The sequence below is a fragment of the Notamacropus eugenii genome, chromosome 3, assembly GCF_028372415.1.
Source record: "Notamacropus eugenii isolate mMacEug1 chromosome 3, mMacEug1.pri_v2, whole genome shotgun sequence".
NCBI classification, from domain to species: Eukaryota; Metazoa; Chordata; class Mammalia; order Diprotodontia; family Macropodidae; genus Notamacropus; species Notamacropus eugenii.
The window spans coordinates 309,110,755-309,127,610 of record NC_092874.1 but is presented as its reverse complement, the minus strand read 5'-3'; the positions used below and the strand labels follow the sequence as shown (position 1 = coordinate 309,127,610).

General features: G+C 52.3%; 1 protein-coding gene across 7 annotated transcripts in view; it reads left to right on the top strand.

The window, feature by feature from the left end:
- The window catches only part of GRAMD4 (GRAM domain containing 4), an 83,142-nt gene that overhangs the window by 30,540 nt on the left and 35,746 nt on the right, over positions 1 to 16,856 (top strand). For all 7 annotated transcript variants that reach the window (XM_072596572.1, XM_072596571.1, XM_072596568.1 and 4 more), the window contains 2 exons: positions 8,819 to 9,029; positions 15,615 to 15,735. In XM_072596572.1, the coding sequence (XP_072452673.1) occupies positions 8,868 to 9,029; positions 15,615 to 15,735 (283 nt within the window). In that variant the 5' untranslated portion in view covers positions 8,819 to 8,867. The remainder of the gene's footprint in view (positions 1 to 8,818; positions 9,030 to 15,614; positions 15,736 to 16,856) is intronic.

Genomic DNA, 16,856 nt, shown 5'->3' with positions numbered 1-16,856 from the left:
AGGGCAGCACACCAAAGGAACTTGTCCTTGACTCCAACTGAGCAGGAAGTGCCCAGCTCCCCCTGGGTGTAGGTGCGGCTGTTCACTGGGGGTGCAGGTGTCTCACCTTCTTCACCGGCCCTTGATGAAATGTTTTACTTGTGTTTTTATATGAGTGGGGCAGTTATAAAACACTTTCAGAGTCACCGAAGTTTCCTTTTAGCCCCTGGACATCATAGGGAGCCACAGGGTATTGGGGGAGTGGGGTGACATGGCCTTTCAAAACTGCCTCAAATGTTCAGTCTTCCAGGGGCAGCCGCAGATCTTCTAGGCCTTGGCTCAGCCTGGAGGGGGTCTGAGTCTGAATCCTCTTGTCGACCCAAAAGTTTGATTAAAAGAGAAACCGGCTAGCTGGTATATAAATTCATATTGTTTACTTCCTTAAAGCTAGCTAATACATGTCTACATGGAGCCAGGACTTTAATTCTACCTGACTGATAAAAAGAAGAAGTCTGTAGGGTTTAGAGCAATCCCAGCTCAGATCCGTGATCTCCCTGTGTGTTTAACCAGATCGTGAGAAAGGGATTTTCCTAACTGAATAGGTTGTAAATACAGTAAGACAAGAAGGCTGACAAAGTGTCCATTGACATTTCAACCCCAGCTCTCTGTGTTTTCTTTACCATTAATGTGACGTAACATAGTATATGTCCATGAAATAGCCGATAAGAAAAGGTCTGTTATTCAGGATAGTGTCTTGGCTTAAATGGCCACAAGTAGAGGAATGCTCATGGTCAGCTCCATCTGGCCTTGTAGTGATGAGACAGGAAGGGGCCTTCCCTGGGTTTACTCAGAGAAGAAGGCCATGTCTGTTAGTCCAGTCTTCTGGTTGATTAGTGCAGGCTTCGGCCCTTACTGGAGTTCAAATGATCTGAAATGATTATCATTCCCTAGCCCAGGACAGGGAGGCAGCATGCTCTGAGGTCCCAGGACGTGGATTCAAGGCCTGCCTCTGGTGCTTACTGCCCTGTGACCTTGGACAAGTCACTGAAATTCCTGGGTTGGACTCAGGGTCTGAGGGGTCTCCCAGCCCCAGCACCCTGTGATCCTCTAGAAAGATCCTCTCCTTCCACTGAATGTATGTGCTTGAAGGGACCTTAGAGACCACTGACTCTGACCTCATGTTGTTGGGATGGAAACCGAGGCCCAGAGAGGGGTCTGAGCTAGGCACTGATTCCAGTGCCAAACAGGAGCCAGCTGTCCCTCTTGGAGCTGGTCAGAAATCTTGGAGTTGGGGGGAAGCATGTGCCCAGGACAGTTTTTTGGGGGTGGGCCTTTACCTTGGGGAGGCAGACAGGAAAGGTCATATGACATTTAGGAGCTTGATTTCTTAGGGGAGCCAAGGAGGTGAAAAGGGAGAACACTTAACAGCCTGGGCAAAGTGGAGGACAGTGATGGGCCAGAGCTGGATTGAGTGGGGCTGCAAATGCTAAGCAGAGCAGCTAATAGTCTGGTCCCAGAAGCTTGGAGCCCTCAGAGCTTGTAGAGCAGGGTGGAGACACGGACAGTTCTCACTCTGGCAGCTGTTAGCTCCTGACCAGGAGGGAGTCTGATCTGGGGTGCTGGCAGGGGTTGCAGGATTCCTTTTCTGGCTGAGTCAGTCTGGGGTCTCCTAGAACATAATGCTTTGCTAAACTTGTGCCTGGCACTGTGCTGAGTACAATCATTATCTCATTGATTCTCACAACACTGGGAGATAGGTCCTTTTGTTTCCCCCATTAGACAGAAGGGGAAACTGAGGCAAACACAGGTTGTGGCTTGGCCAGGATCACACAGCTAATAAATGTCTGAGGCCCTATTTGAACTCAGGCCTTCCTGACTTCAGGTTCAGCACTCTGTCTACTGTACCACCTAGCTGTCCCTATTTATATAAAATGAAGGGGGGGTAGATTCTAGGGTTCCTACCTGATCTAAATCCAGGTATCCCATGAGCCTCTCTGGGCCTTAGGTTCCCCATGTGTAAAACTAGGGCTTCGCTGTCCCCCATGGTCCTGGCCTGCTCTAAGCCTTATGAATTTCTCTGGGCCTCAGTTTCCCCATAGGAAAGGAGAAACTAGACTCAAGGACATCTAAGTCCCTGAGCACTCCTGGAATTCTTTCTGGGCCCCACTTAGTCCTACTCATAAAATAGGAGGTTTGGTTTGGGGGACCTCTGAAGCCCTCCACTTGCTCCAAAACCTGTGATTCCAGAATCTCAGTTCCCAAGGTGCAGAGTGAAGGGTGATCACAAGGGCCTGTCCCTGCCTGCCCTTAGTCCCCTGCCCCCAGGCTTCACTTCAGGGTTCTTTGCACTGGTCCTGGTCATCTCCATCATATGTGAGTGGGAACAGAGGGCCTGCTCACTAAACCGATGTGCCAGCTTTGATGAGGCATGACTGAGCTCTGTGCTGTCAGCTTGGTGGGGTGAGTGAGGTAGGGAAGGACTATGGTCAGAGGATGGGCTGAACGCTGTAGGAAGGCCTGCTCGGAGGTGGCTCACCTTGTCCCTGGAGCCCTGTGAGCAGGTCAGGGTGGAGCTTGGGGAAGAGGGGCCCAGGGCCAGGGCAGCCCCAAAGCCCTCCCTCAGACCAGAGGTGCAGCCATTGAGCCAACCGTGGGATCTTGGGGACGTTCCTGAGATGGTCAGAGCCCAGGTCTCAAACTGAGAGGGCTGGACCTTAAGAGGTTTTCAGAAGGGGAAATTGAGGCCTACTCAGGGAAGCCAACGTTAGCATTTAATAAATGTTTGGTGACCATGGCAATGACTAGAGAATAAGGGGAAACCATAGCCAGTGTTGAACATCTTCTCTGCCTCATTCAGAGGAACTGGTTGAGGGTGGGGACTAGGAGTGGGCCAGGCTGGCAGGAAGCCGCTGCCACCTTCACCTCCGCTTGCCTGCTGCTGTGGTTTTAGAGCGGAAGCCTCTTTCCCTGTTTCCTGGCCAGGCTTTCCTCCCAGGGGCCCATCTGGTGCCTCCCCACAGCAGGCCATGTTCCTGGCTGCAGAGCGTTGGCAGCCCACAGTGGAATGCCAGGATAGGCAAGCTTGACAGCTGGCAGCGGCTTCCCCAGGGTCTCTGTTCTCACCCACTCAGCATCTGGATTCGCTGGCTTTCTGGGATCGAGTTAGAGAGGCTGCTATCCCCGTGAGAGCAGGAGAGGGCTGGGCCTTCCTCAGGGGCCTCAGAATGCTTCCCATCTCCTCCCACAATGCCCTGCCCCATCATCTGGGGTCCCACCGTGGGTGCAGGTGATTCCCCCAGAATGCCCCAGGGATGGTAGCTCCATTGGGGAAGCCACTCACTGAAGTGACAGCAGGTTAAGGAGAGAAGCTTGGCCCATGTCTCCTGACCCATCACATCACGCTGTGTCATGAAAAAACCCCAGGGGAAGAGTCAGAGATTCCAAACTGGGAAGGACCCAAGGATTATGGAGCCCAGCCCCCATTCCCTTTACAAATGAGGAAACTGAGGCCCCATGAAGTGAGGTCACAGGGCTCTTACGGGGCAGAAGAGCTTGGATCCAGAGTCTTCATGTCTCTCTGAATCTCAGTTTCCTTATCTGTAAAATGGGAGTCATAAGAAGCCTCCACTTCCGTCAGAAGGCACTGTGGGGAGCATAGGTTCTCACAGATCACCCTGCTGACTTGGGGGTCTGGAAGACTCTGGGCAAATCACTGCCTCTCTGTACTTCAGTTTGCTCACCTGTATAGTGGACTTGGGAGGGCTATGATGGTCTCTGAGGTCCCTTCCTGTTGGAGATCTAGAACCCTGGGCCCCCAGGGTCTTCAAGCCCTAGAAGACCCTGCTTGTCTGTATTTTGGGAGCCACACTGGTGGTCTGCTATCAAACCAGCCAGAAAAGGGGCTGGGCCCATGTCCTGATGGGTCCCACAGCCAACCTGATCCCAGAGCCCTTTCCTGATACTCTCTGGTGTCCATGGTCGTCCTGCTGTGGGCAAGGAGGCTCGGGGTGGACCGAGCAGTCCAAGAGATGGCTGGGGGGATAGAAGAGACTTGAGGGGCCTCAATGTGGGGCTGTTGGGCCAGTCCTCTATTTTACAGGGATGGAAACTGAACCTTAGAGAGTGCACTGACCTGCCCTTGGCTCTCACAAGTAGGAGGTGTATGGAGGGGTATGAACACAGATCTCCTGACTCCAAGGCCAATGTCTGACCACCCTCGGCTTCCTGGCTTGGGAATCTCCCAGGAGAAAGTGATTGGAGAGCAGAGAGACTGGGCGCTGGCTAATCCTGGCTTGAGGAGGAAGAGAAAAGAGGAAGAGAAGGGGGAGGGGGCATGTCCTGCTGTCACTTGGGAGGGAGGCAGAGTCAGCTCATAGAGCTTTGGGTGGCCCAGCCACCCCAGCCAGGGATTCTTGAGAGGCGGTGGCTTGCGATTACGTGGGCCAGTGGGGGGGAGGAGGAGAAGGGGGGGCACTGCATTTAGCCCCTCTCGCCCCCCTCCTCATTTGCTCTCCCCCTCCCTCTTCTATTTTCTCTCTCTGCCCCCCACTCTTTTTCCCACTCTATCTCTATCCCCCTCTTCCTCTCTGTCCTCTCCCTTTTTCTGTCTGTCTCCCCCTCTCTTTCTTCCTCTCTCCTCTCCCTCTTTCTGTCTCCATCTTTTTCTCTCTCTGCTGTCTTCTCTCTCCCTCTTTCTCTGTCTCTCTCTCTGTTATTGTCTCTGTCTCTCACAAACGCACACACGCACACACACACATACAGGTCTTTCTTGTCCTGCACCCCATCTCAGTTAGGCACCAGGCTCCGGACCAGGCTGCAGGCATGGTAGATGAGACTGATTTCAGGGGGGAAAACAACAGAGCTCCAGCTAAAGCAATGCCAGTGTTCTGGGCCCTGAGGAGCGTGCCCAGACTGGAAGGGCAGGGCAGAGCCCAGCGTCCACATCATCTGAGAATCAGCTGGAGGAAGAGAAGGCTTGAGGCTGTGCCAGGTGTTGGTTGTGCCGCACCTGGCAGCCTCACAGGGCAGAACCAGGGGCAAACTGAGGCTGGATGCCAGGATGCCCAGCCTGACATGAGAAGGCTGCTTGAGGTGGCAGGGCTGGCCTTCTCCCTCCCCTGCCCAGAGCCTTTCCCACCCCACTCAGGTGAGGGGGCTGATAGGAAAGAGGGCAGGTAGTAAAATGATTTTTAAAATTCAGTGAAATCAAAGAAAAGCTGATGAAGAAACAAAGAAGACCTGGTGGTCTTCTTTTTAAAACTTCACTCAGTGAAGTTCTTAAGCACCTACTGTGTGCCTGTCCCTAGCCGGTTCGTGGGAATATGAAGATAAAAGGTAGACTCTCCCTGCTCCCGCCCCCAGATGACATGGCCTAACAAATAGCAAACCCCAAATAAGTAAAATGTCATTTCGGGACGCTCTGGGAGGGGATCTGTAGATCTGGCTACTCTGGGCAAAGTACATACAGGGTGATTGATTGGGGTGGGGCACCAGTAACTGGGACATGGGTTCTTGAAGGAGATGTTCTTAGAATTGAGAGTCAAAGAAAGCAGAGGTGAGCAGGGATGAATTTCTAGGCAGGAGGCACAGCCTGTGCAAAGGCATGGAGGGCATACGTGCAGGAGGAATTTTTGGCTCAGACTCAGAGCAGTCATGTGTAATCAGCCTGGAATGGCAGCTGGAGTCAGTTTGAGATGGGCTTAAGTGTCTACTTAAACAGTGTAGGAAAGTTTACAGACTTCCAGGCCTCAAGGGTAACGGTCAGAGATGACAATGACCAGCTGTGCTTCTTTATTCCATCTGGGTTGTGGCCAAGCAGGCCCCAGGGACTCTCTGGGAGCCTCCAATTTCTCCATCTGTAAATTGGGCACAATGCTACGGCGCCCCTCCCAAGGGTGGGAAGAGAGACCCCTGGCAGACCACACAGCACACCAGAAATAGTCAGAGGGTGGGGGTGGGACTGCAGGATGTAACCAAGGTCCTCATCTCATCCTCCAGAAGCCCCTCCCCCCCCACCTTCAGCTGTTTTCCAGATGCTTGCCAGTCAGTTTACAGAGCACTTCAGTGAGCACTGATTAAGTGCCAGTGGCATGCCCAATGGACCCTGTGTGGGCACTGCTGGGAGGGAGCTGAGCTGGGGTGCCTCTGGAGGCCGCCTGGTGGCCAGGCCTTGCCACCCCAAGCAGCCTATTCAGGCTCTCCTCTCCTTTTTCTCTTGCCTGGGGAGGGGCCGGGCAGGCCAGCTGTGAGGTGGGGGTTCAATGTGAGGGGCCAGGCCAGGGAAGGCCTGGGAGGATCACAAGGCAGCTCTGGTCTGTGTGTCACAGAGCTCAGGAACTCAGCCTCAGAGTCAGAGAGGGCAGCCCGGGAAGCTCAAGTGGTTTAGTTTGAAAGGGCAAGAAGTTGTAGCTGCAGGATGGGGACCCTGGTCTCCTTCCTCCCAGCTCAGCCTCCTCTCTCTCTCTCTGTCTCTCTCTCTCTTTCTCTTTCTCTCTCTCTTTCTCTTTGGAGGCAATTGAAATGAAGTGACTTGTGCAGGGTCACACATCTAAAGAGTGTCTGAGGCTGGCACTCTTATCTGCGTATCAGCTGAGTCCCTCATCCAACATCCTACACAGTTGGTCACATAACCTTTGCTTGAATGTATCTAGGGATGAGGAGCTCACTACTTCCCACAGCAGCCCATTCCCACCCTGGCATTGTTAGGAAGGCTTTCCTGACACCTAGCCTTGACCGACCTCCCTCCTGCTTCTCCCCTCTGCTCTGAATTCTGCCTATCAGCATCAACTGGAGCAAAGCGAATCCCTCTCCCCTAAGATAACTCCTTGGCAGATACTTGAAGACTGTGATCACCTCACAGCACCTTCTGTGTGCCAGTCCCTGTGCTGGGGCCTGGAGAAGATAAAGGTTCAAGTCTCCTCATCCCCCACACCCTCATTCCCGAGGTCTTCCCACCTCCATACTGAAGCCCCAGCCTCTCCCAGTGGGTGCCCCCCCAAAGCCCCATGAGGTAGGAGGCTGCTGAGCAGGGCTAGCGTTCCTGCCTCATTGCCTATTCCATTACACCATCCATCCTTCCTAGCCCACAGCACTGCCCACAGACAGCAATCTGTGGCTGTGACGCCAACTTTCCCTGGGAGGTGCCTGGTCACCGGAGCAGCAGGAGGAGGAAGAGAGGAAGTCCCCAGACCGCAGAGGTCTGCCACCCTGCCACCCCTGTGGGCGGCTCCTGCAGCCTCCGCCAAGGGGCAGAGGGTAGAGGGTGTGACCAATGGCTTCCTCCCAGGACCCTGGGAGGTCCAGCATTGGAAATATTTCCATGAGGCTTAAGGTGTTTGTAGTGAGGAAAACGAGGCTGGGGGGGGTGCCAAGGGACTGGTCCACAGCCACCTAGTTAGAGAGACGAGAGGTGGGGTTGAAGCCTAGCTCCTTTTAAAACAAAGGAGAGGTTAGCCCAAGAGGTGGCCAGAGGGTTGTCTTTGGCATGGCACTGGGTGGCATTCAGAGGTGGTCAGGGCAGATGTTAATTAGCCGACCTCTTTGGCAGGTGAGGAGAAGACCGCCCCCCAACACACATATAAACACCCCCCCCCCCCCAGGTCTCAGGCTTCAGATGCAGCGTCTTTCCCTGCCAGCTATGGCTAACCCTTTCTGACCAGTCAGCAGAACGAGGTGCCACAGGCATGGGCAAGGGAGGGCTTGGATAGGTGAATATAAAGCTGCTTCTGGGCGGCAAGGAGGGTCCTTGGTGGCCATCTGGGCCATCTCCCCAGTCCTCCAAGGAAGAGGCACTCACTTCCTTCTGAAGCGGGACATGCTTCTCAGATGGGACATCTGCCTCCCTGCTTCTTTTCATTCTGACCTCCGGGCTAAGCAGATCAGACCTCACCCCATTATCCCACTATGGCCCCTAGAATACCAGACAATAATAGTCTGCTCCTCCCCTCATTCCCTGGGTGACCCCATCTCCAATCTTCTCTACATCTTGGGCCACATCTTTTGGACATGAGTGTCCTCCCAACATGTGACTTCTGGAATTGAGTTCCATGTGGTCTGAGAAAGGCAGAGGACAGAGGCACAGGCCGCTCCCTAGACCTGGACATGGTGCCCAGTGGAAAGAGCACTGGTTCAGATCCTGTCCTTGAGGCTCATTGCCTACGTGACCTCCAATTCCTTGGGCCTCAGTTTCCTTGATTATAAAATAAGGTGGTTGGACTGGATGGCCCCTTCCAAATATAAATATATTGTCTCTCTCCTAATGCAAGCTAGATCTCATGAATGATTTTTAATTCTGGTATTACCCCGAGTCTTGTCCCCACTATGACCCCCAGATCACTTTCCATGCATGCTCTGGTTTAGCCTTGCCACCCGCTCTGTATTCAGGCAGTTGGTTTGGGTTCTGGGGCCTGATCTCGCCGTTGACTAGCACAGAAGCTTTGGCCTGTTCTTTCCAGCCTGGGCTGGTTTGCCCCCCTTGGGCACTCTGGAGCCCCCTACTCTTGAAAGCTGCCATCTTAGTGCAGAACTTAGTGTGGCCTCCTCATCAGGCTGGCCCTGCTGCAGCTCAGAACTCCTGGGTTCAAGTAATCCGGTACTCAGCGCGGTGCCTTGACATATAGGTGCTTCATAAGCGTTGATTGATTGTGGCACCAGCCTCAGCTCTCTAGGAGCTGGGACCATTGGCCTGTAACTGGCTGTTTGGTCTGTTGGTGTTTTTAACCACGTGGTAGTTTTCATATTTACACAGGAGATGAATAGTTACCTCCTTATTGAGAAACACTGCTGTTGGGATGGGATGGTGGTAGTAACCTCTGTCTTTCCCCCATTCCTTCCTTCCCAGGGACTCTGACCGTCATGTTAAGGTGAAGCCTCGAAGTTCTGTGCTGAACATGCTCAAAAGGTTTGACAGAATCAGGTTCAGAGGTCACAAGAGAGACGAGTTCCTTGATTTAGCTGAGTCACCCAACGCGTCCGACACAGAGTGTGGCGATGAGATCCCTGTGAAGATCCCTCGGACGTCAACCCGAGACAGCGAGGAGCTACGAGACCCTGTGAGTTGTCTGAGAGGATTTCTTGTAAACTCGATAGGGAGGGAGTAGTGTTGCTGCAGACAAGGCTTGCTTTCTGCCTGTTGCCACTTTCATTACTGAGCCAGCACAGCCTTCCAGGTCCTCTCTGTGTCCCCAGGACAGTCCACTTTGCTCAGACTCATTCACTTCTTCATCTAGACAGTCAGAGCTGGTTGTGCATTATTCTTCTGTTTTCCTTTGCATTATCTCAGGAAGATCCTTTCAGATTCAGATCCTCACACGTGGTGGTCTGCAGTCCAACCCATTTATACTTTCCCCAGTTGAAGGCCATTGAGGATGTTCCCAATTCTTCCTGACTGAAATAATGCTGCTCTGAACATCTTTGACCAGGGAATTCTCATGTGTTTAGAACACTGCTTTCAGGCATTTTGCTCACAGTGGAACAAAGGGTGCAGTTCTTTTGGTGACTTTTATTGTATCCTGCCAGATTGCTTCCCAGAAAGATGCTTGAAGGGAGCAGTTCTGCCAGCAGTGAGTCAGTGTGCCTTGGGTTCCCTTCATCCCCACCAGCGGATGATTTTTGCCAGTTTGATGAGTGTGAGGTGTTCATCAGAACTGCTTCTCATGTATTACCACTCATGTGTAGTGACAACTAATCTTTTGTTTTTCCTTTTTTCAGTGAGTTCTTTTAACTCGGCTAGTGCTTGTGAATGTAAAACTGTGGTTCTTACCATTTCATGGCCAAGGCCTCCTGGGCAATTTGGGAAAGCCCGTGAACTTCTCAGAATTATGGTTTTAAATGCATAAATCGGAATACCTAAAATTACAAAAGAAATCAACTATATAAAATATCTTTTTCAAAATATTTGTGTAAAAGTTCATGGACTGCCAGTCAAGATATGCTTTGGAGGAATGCTGGGACAATTCAGATCACCTTTCAAAGTGCTTTCCAGAGACAGAGACCCTGCTTAGCTGATAGGGAAGCTGAGGCTCAGAGATGTTGAGACTCACCTGGGGTAACAACATCATTGTCAGATCTGGGAGTGCAATTAGAGCCTCATTCTGGAATGGACCTCATCACTGAAGGAGTCAGACCTAGACAATAGATGAACAAATCACAATAGCTCATGTCCCTAGAGAACTCCCATATCTACAAAGTCCTCTTTTGAGCCTGACCCTCTGAGGGAGCCAGAACCCTAAATGTGCACTGAGGAGGCACAGGGGCTTTTGCCATCAGGAAGCTCTGGTCCCCTATCCTCTCTGCAGTGTGAGGGGAGGAAGGATTTCTTCCTGAGGAGTCTCACTCTGTCTACACGTAATGGGCCAGTCATGACAGGAAGGCAGGCCCAGTGCTGGGGCTCACATGCTCTGTGTCTTTGGTTGGCCAGTGGCTGGCAGGCTCTGCCTTATCCAGTGAGGTACTGGGCTGGACCCTTGCTAAGTAATTAAGGCCCCTTCCCTATAATCTCATACTTGGGCGCTGGGCTCTGCCAGGTCCAGCACCATGGACACCATTTGATACAACAGATGGCCCTCTTCATGTGCTTTGTTTCCTAAAGTTCAGGAGGCTGTGGTTAGCTCCATTTTACAGATAGGAAAACAAGACCCCAGGCTACTTCTCCAACCTGACTTCTACCAAAGTGTCCAAGGGAGAGGCCAGGTCCACCCCCAACTGGAAACCTTCCTTCATAGGCAATAAATCAGTTTAAGCAAAACAAATCAATATATTAGCTATGTCTGATGTGTATGCCTTGTTATGCACCACAGTGTTACCAGGAGAAGCAGGGTGTGTCTACCCTCTGTTTACCCAGGGCATACTGGTGTAGATAACCTGGGATCCTGAAGCCTGAGGCTCCCCAGTCCCATGTCACAGACATTATTGGGGTTCTCCATCACCAGCTGAGTGGGCTGACCCCTGAGGGAGCTCTTTCATTGTCCTGTCCCCCATCTTCCTTTGGGCTTGGTCCCATCTCTCCCAGCTCCACTCAAAGAAGGCCCAAGGCCTGGCCTAGATTGCCAGCGAGTCCATGAGCTGTGCTCTGGGTCAGAGGCCAGGAAGCCTCACCCACCCCACCCGGGTACTTGCTCATCAGTCCTCCGAGACAGGTGTGTTCCAAGCAGGCTCTACATGGCAGGCACTGGTAATTTTCTGGGCATTTTTTAGGTAATATTAATCTTTTATAATAGGACAATGTCTGCACTTTTGCTTCTGGCTATAATTAATAATTTACTTGGGATTTTTAGTAAAAGGTAGACATCGCCTCAGTTTGTTGGCTTTTGTCCACCAATCCCATTAATCTCAGGGGGAGAGAGCTGGGGTGGGGGTGGGGGTGTGGAGAGCAGCTCTGCTTCTGGCCCCTGGGGTGGCCCTCAGACCCAGGGATTCTAGGATGGTGTGTGTGTGCAGAAGATGGTGCCTGACCAGGGTCTTGAAGGAGAGGGGAAATCTGTGAGGCACAAGGGAGCAGGGAGTGCATTCTAGGCATGAGGACATGCCTGGGGCAAAAGCATGAAGAAGGGAGAGGAACAGAGAGAAGCCCAGTTTGACTGGATCAAAGAATGCCCAAGTGAGTCTTGAAAGCCAGGCTGAGCTGTCTCCCTTCTGGGGTCCAGACACATCAGGGCTCCAGCTGCAGGGAGCCAAGGTCCAAGAGAAGAAGGTCCAGGCCAAGGCAGGGGATGTCCTTGTGAGAACAGAGATGGTGACTCTGAGCCCAGGCCAGGGGGCCATCTCCACCAGGTCCATGTGCTTTCTTTGCAGTGCTCTCCATATGTGGGATTGTTTTTTCTTGGTGATGCCGCCTCTGCTCCCATGTGTGGCCATCTCTCAAAGTTCTCTCCTCCTCTCTCTCTCCCCCAAAGTCTCTCTGTGGTTCCAATTTCCACTTCTCTGATTCCCAAGTTGATCTATGTCTCAGCTCCTATCCTGCCTGCTAGACATCGCCATCTGCCAAACCTCAAAGTCCACATGGCCAAGACTGAACTCATCGCCTTCCCCAACAAACCTGGCCTACTTCCCAGTTTCCCTGGCACCAGCAGCCTTCCAGCCTTCTGACCTTGAAAACTCCCCTCCAGTGGCATGGATGTGTCCAGTGATATTTAGTCACCACAACCAGTGGCATCCTCCAGTGTCTCTCCTGCACAACAGTGGCCACTCCCCTGCTGCAGGCCCTCATCCCAGTCTCCTGGGTTATTGTAGTGGCTTCCAAATCTCAATCCTCCCCACCCCCCACACACACATTAACACCTTCAGTCTCTCTCCCCTCCAGTTTGCCTTTTCCTCACTTGCCAAAATGAGCTTTCTAATGCACAGGTCCAACCAGGATAGAGCATCAGGAAGAATATTGGGCTGAAAAGGCAAGATACTAGGTTCTAAATTCTGCCTCAAATCCTGAGATGATCATGGACAAGGCCTTTAGTGACTCAAAGTATCCATTTCCTCTTCTGTAATATGGAATGATACTTTGACAGAGTTGGCAAGGAAGGTGTATTGTAAACATGTGCCTGGCACACAGGAGGCACCTAACAAGTACCTGTCCCCTTAGGTCCCCTGCCTGACCTGCCATGTGGCCCTTCTTCCCCAACCAGCTCCAAACTACATGACATAGGGGCTCCCCTGCTGTGCCTTCCCTGGGGAAAACATGCGGGTGTGGATGTGTAAGCACAGAGCATGTCCAAGGACCAGACCTGTAATTCATTGCTATGAGGAGCTTCAGGTGTGCAGACTCCCTTCCTAGGCCTCTAGGCACAAACCTACTAAGTTATTTCAAGAGGGAGGGAGTGCTGACCCTTTCGGGGACTCAGGAAGGCAGCCCCTGAGCTGGGCATTAAGGGAGGCCCAAGCACAGCCAACAGAGGGCATCCCAGGCTGCTAGGCCAAGGACTTTGCTCGGTCCCTTTGCTTTGTTTGCAGTTTGGTAGCTGTGGTGACATCATGTCCGTGTGACCGACCTGGTGAAGTCTCCTCCTCCTGTTATTGCTCCTGGTTCTGCCCCTGCAGCCAACAAGACCAGGGCCAGCCCCTCCTTCAGGACAGCCTTTCAAATACCTGAAGACAGACTGTTGTTTCTTAGTCTTCTTTACTCCATCCTGAACAACCCATCCTCCTAAGACATGGATTCGAGACGCTTCACCAAATCAGACTGTGATGCTCTGACTGAGGTCTGCCAACACAGTGTGACCATCAGCTCTTGGTTTCTGGAAGTTTTGCCCCTGTTAATGAAACCCAAGATGGAATTAGTGTTTCTGGCTGCCCCATCCTACTGTTGCATCACTGGGCTTGTGGGCCACAAAGTCTTCCAGATCTTTATCAGAACAACCATTCTCCAACTATCCAAACTTCTGGAAGATTACTTTTATGAGCTTCACACAAATCCCTAATATATTCTTCTCCAGGTCTGGCCCACTCCTCAAGCCTTCTGAACCCTAACTTTTTAGTTCTTCCTCCCTGGGTACTTTGTGTCCTCTGTAGAGCTGATAAGCATACCACATGCACCCTTATCTGAATTCTGAATAAAAATGATCAATAGTGCGGGGCCAAGAGCAGATCCCTGGGACCCTGCCACAGTGGCATCGAATCATTGACAGAGCAGTTCTGAGTCCAATCAGCCAGCCTCTTCTGAATCCATTGGACTGAATTCCCTCTGATCCTTCTTTTCTGCAAGATTTGCAGGGATATTTTAGGTAAAGTCTCTCTGGAGCAACCCCTCATCTGGTAATTCAGTAGTCCTCTCAACAAAGAAATAAGGTTCATCTGGCATGACCTGTGCTTGATGTGACCGGGCTGGCTCTTGGGAATGACTGCTTGGCTTTTTCCAGGCATGCCAACTGTCTCTTCAAGAATCAAAGGCAGGCTCCCTGGACTTGACTTTTTAAGCACCATTTTCTTCCCTTTTTAAAAAACAGGACATTTGCCTTTCTCCAGGCTCACGATCCTTCTCCTGTTTTCCATGACCTTTCACATAATCTGAGGCTGGCTTTCTCTGCACCATATCACAGCGCCTGTCCCTACTGATATGACTTTGTATTTATAACAGTTTTGTACTCTGAAATGACTTTGTACTTCATACAATTAATATTTGGTGTTTCCCCTTGGTCAAATGTAAACCCTCTGAGAGCAGGGACAGTTTCATTTTGACCCTGGTATCCTCAGAACCTAGCTCCATGGCCAGCCTGTACCAGGCACTAGTAAATGCCAGTTAAATAGAGCACCATCTGTCCAAAGGCAGAGAGAAGGGAGGGGGGCAGAAGACATGGAGAGAGAGAGAGAGAGAGAGAGAGAGAGAGAGAGAGAGAGAGAGAGAGAGAGAAGTGTACGTGAGAAACAGGTGCCAGGCCAATACATCTGCAATGCAAAGGAGGGGAAAGGTGGTCCCCAGAGATATAGCTGGAAAGGGAGGTGGGTGGAAGCAGATTGTGGCAAACTCTAAATGCCAGGCTGAGGATTGGGTATTTGCTCCTGGAGCAAATAGTAAGCCATTGAAAGTTTTAGAGGTTTGGTGGTGGTGATGTGCTCAGACAGTTGGGCCACTGTGTGGAGGATGAGAGGAGACCATGTGCGAAGCACTGTGGAGAGCGTGAGCAGTCTGACAAAGCAATCATCTGAGAAAGAACAAATGTAGCTTCAGGCCCCCTGGGAGTCTGGCCACTGATTAAGAACAAGTCAAATCACCTTCCTGGCCCTAAGACCCCATCTCCTCCTCCTGTTGGCTAGATGTGTATTCCAGGTCTCCCTTGGCATGCCTCCCTCCCCCCCAGTATAAGCCCAATGAGGCAGGGCCTCCCTCTTCCCCCACCTCACCCCAGGTCTGGCAGCCAGGGGCCATGGGGTCGGGTCTCTCCAAGCCCAAGAGCCTTGTCACTCATGTTGTAGCCTGACTTCTCACTTATGCATAGTATGCAGAAATGCCTGGGATGTGCTAAGATGCACCTTTCCCCTTGCCCAGCCCTCAGAAAGTAGGACAGCCCCCACCTGTCAGGTGGCAGCCTTTGTCATTGCTCCTGCTGGAAACACCAGCCTACCCCTTCCCCTGCCCTGATAGCAGGAGATATTTTTAAGTGGCCATCTGCAGGCCTTGGTCTCCTGGGATCATAGTGCCCTGTTCCTCCCAAGCTGTGCCAGGCTCTCCCATGGGCTGTCATCAGTTTCCTTGGGGGCTTTTTCTGGGGACCCCTGGCAGCCTTCCCCATGGGGCTTCCCCGGAGGGGCACATGTGATCTGCCCGAGGCCAGAGGCACCCAGAAGGTGGGTTTGTTAGGTTGGGCTAGCTCCTCCACCCTCCTATGGCTCAGGGTGGTTCGCTGAGCTCTGCCAGCCCATCAGCATCTGGGAGTGGGCCACTTCCCACCAGAGAGGATGGGAGGGCTTAGCAGGCTGGCTACAGCTGGTTCCTCCCTTCCCCAGCCTGACCTCTGGGACTTCAAGCCCCAGTGGGCTGTGGCAGAGCCATTGGGAGGAGCCTGGACCAGGGGCAGGGGGCCCCAGCTTGCCGGGTTCTGGCAGCCCAATACCAATGGGCTGGTTCTCTGTGGCGACCCAGCTTGGGACAGGAGCCTGTCAAGGGGAGACAGCTCTCCTCAAACTCTACACTGTCCTTGTTCCTCCAGGCTGGGCCGGGCACCCTCATCATGGCTGCTGGAGTTCAGGATTATAACCGGACAGAATTCGATCGACTAAATGAAATCAAAGGGCACTTGGAAATTGCCTTACTGGAAAAACACTTCTTACGTAAGTTCCAGAAAAGGACCTGGGATGGGTGGGGTGGGGGCTTGGAGCTGGAGCTGTGAGCTGGGGTGGGCCCATCAGTGGTGACAGGAAAGCTTCCACAGCTGGGAGAGAGCAGGGAGCTTCAAGGACACCTACCAGGGTCTCCAGAGCTGCAGCCCAGAGGAGCAGCTAGTGAAGAAGAAGGCTGCTGGTCCTAGTCAAGACAGAGGACAGGTCGGGGAGGTTGGCAGGTGTCTGCTCAAATCTGTGCCTCGTCCTCAAGAAGCTGGCCCTGGCTGAGGCTGTGGTGGGATCCCACAGCCAGTCCAGAGCAATTTTAGAACCTTGGAGAGTGGCATTCTTTAGGGAGCCTCTCCCTTCAGGGTCTAGGACCCTGGGATTCTGGGATTGTGACCTCCCTTCCCCAAAGGGCTGAGTAAAGCCCACCCCAAGGTCTAGCCTGAGTCTATTCTGAGTCTGTGTGGCCTCTGCTGTGTGGCCTCTGCAGGCTAAGCCATCCCCACTGAGCCAGGCTGGCCAGAGAGGGCCTGCCAGGCCTCAGGTCTCACTGAGTGGCTGAGCCCGGTGCTTGACCTGTCCAAATGTCCCATAAATACTAGTACCTGGATCAACTCCTTCCAGAAATAAGAATCCTTTTCATAAGATCCCTGCCCTCTGCTTTCATATAGGATGGGGAGCTCAGTACCTCATATGGTAGAACTGTCCAACAGATAGCAGAGTTGGGACAGACTTTGGAGATTGCAGTGAATGAAATTTAACAAAAGGGTAAACTGAGACCCTTCTCTGCACAAAATCACTTATTAACAGGAGCATGTTACAGAATAATAAAGGATAGGTGTCATGATAGAAATTCTGAGAGACAAAAATCTGAGGGCAGTGAATGTATGAGTTAGGCTGGAAAGAGGTCAGGTGATTGGTCTGCCTCGGTGACCCGGAGTGAGGCCTGACATCTGTATTCCTTCTGACTGGCCTGACAGTACATCACTGGCAGTTAGACGATCCCCATCAGTGAGTGGGCCAGCCCTTGGGAGCCCCCCCACTTTGGTTTCCCTCCTTCAGACCTTTGATTAGGAGGCAAGAATAGGAGCCTGGTCCCCTGCAAGGGCCCAGCCTAGGCTGGT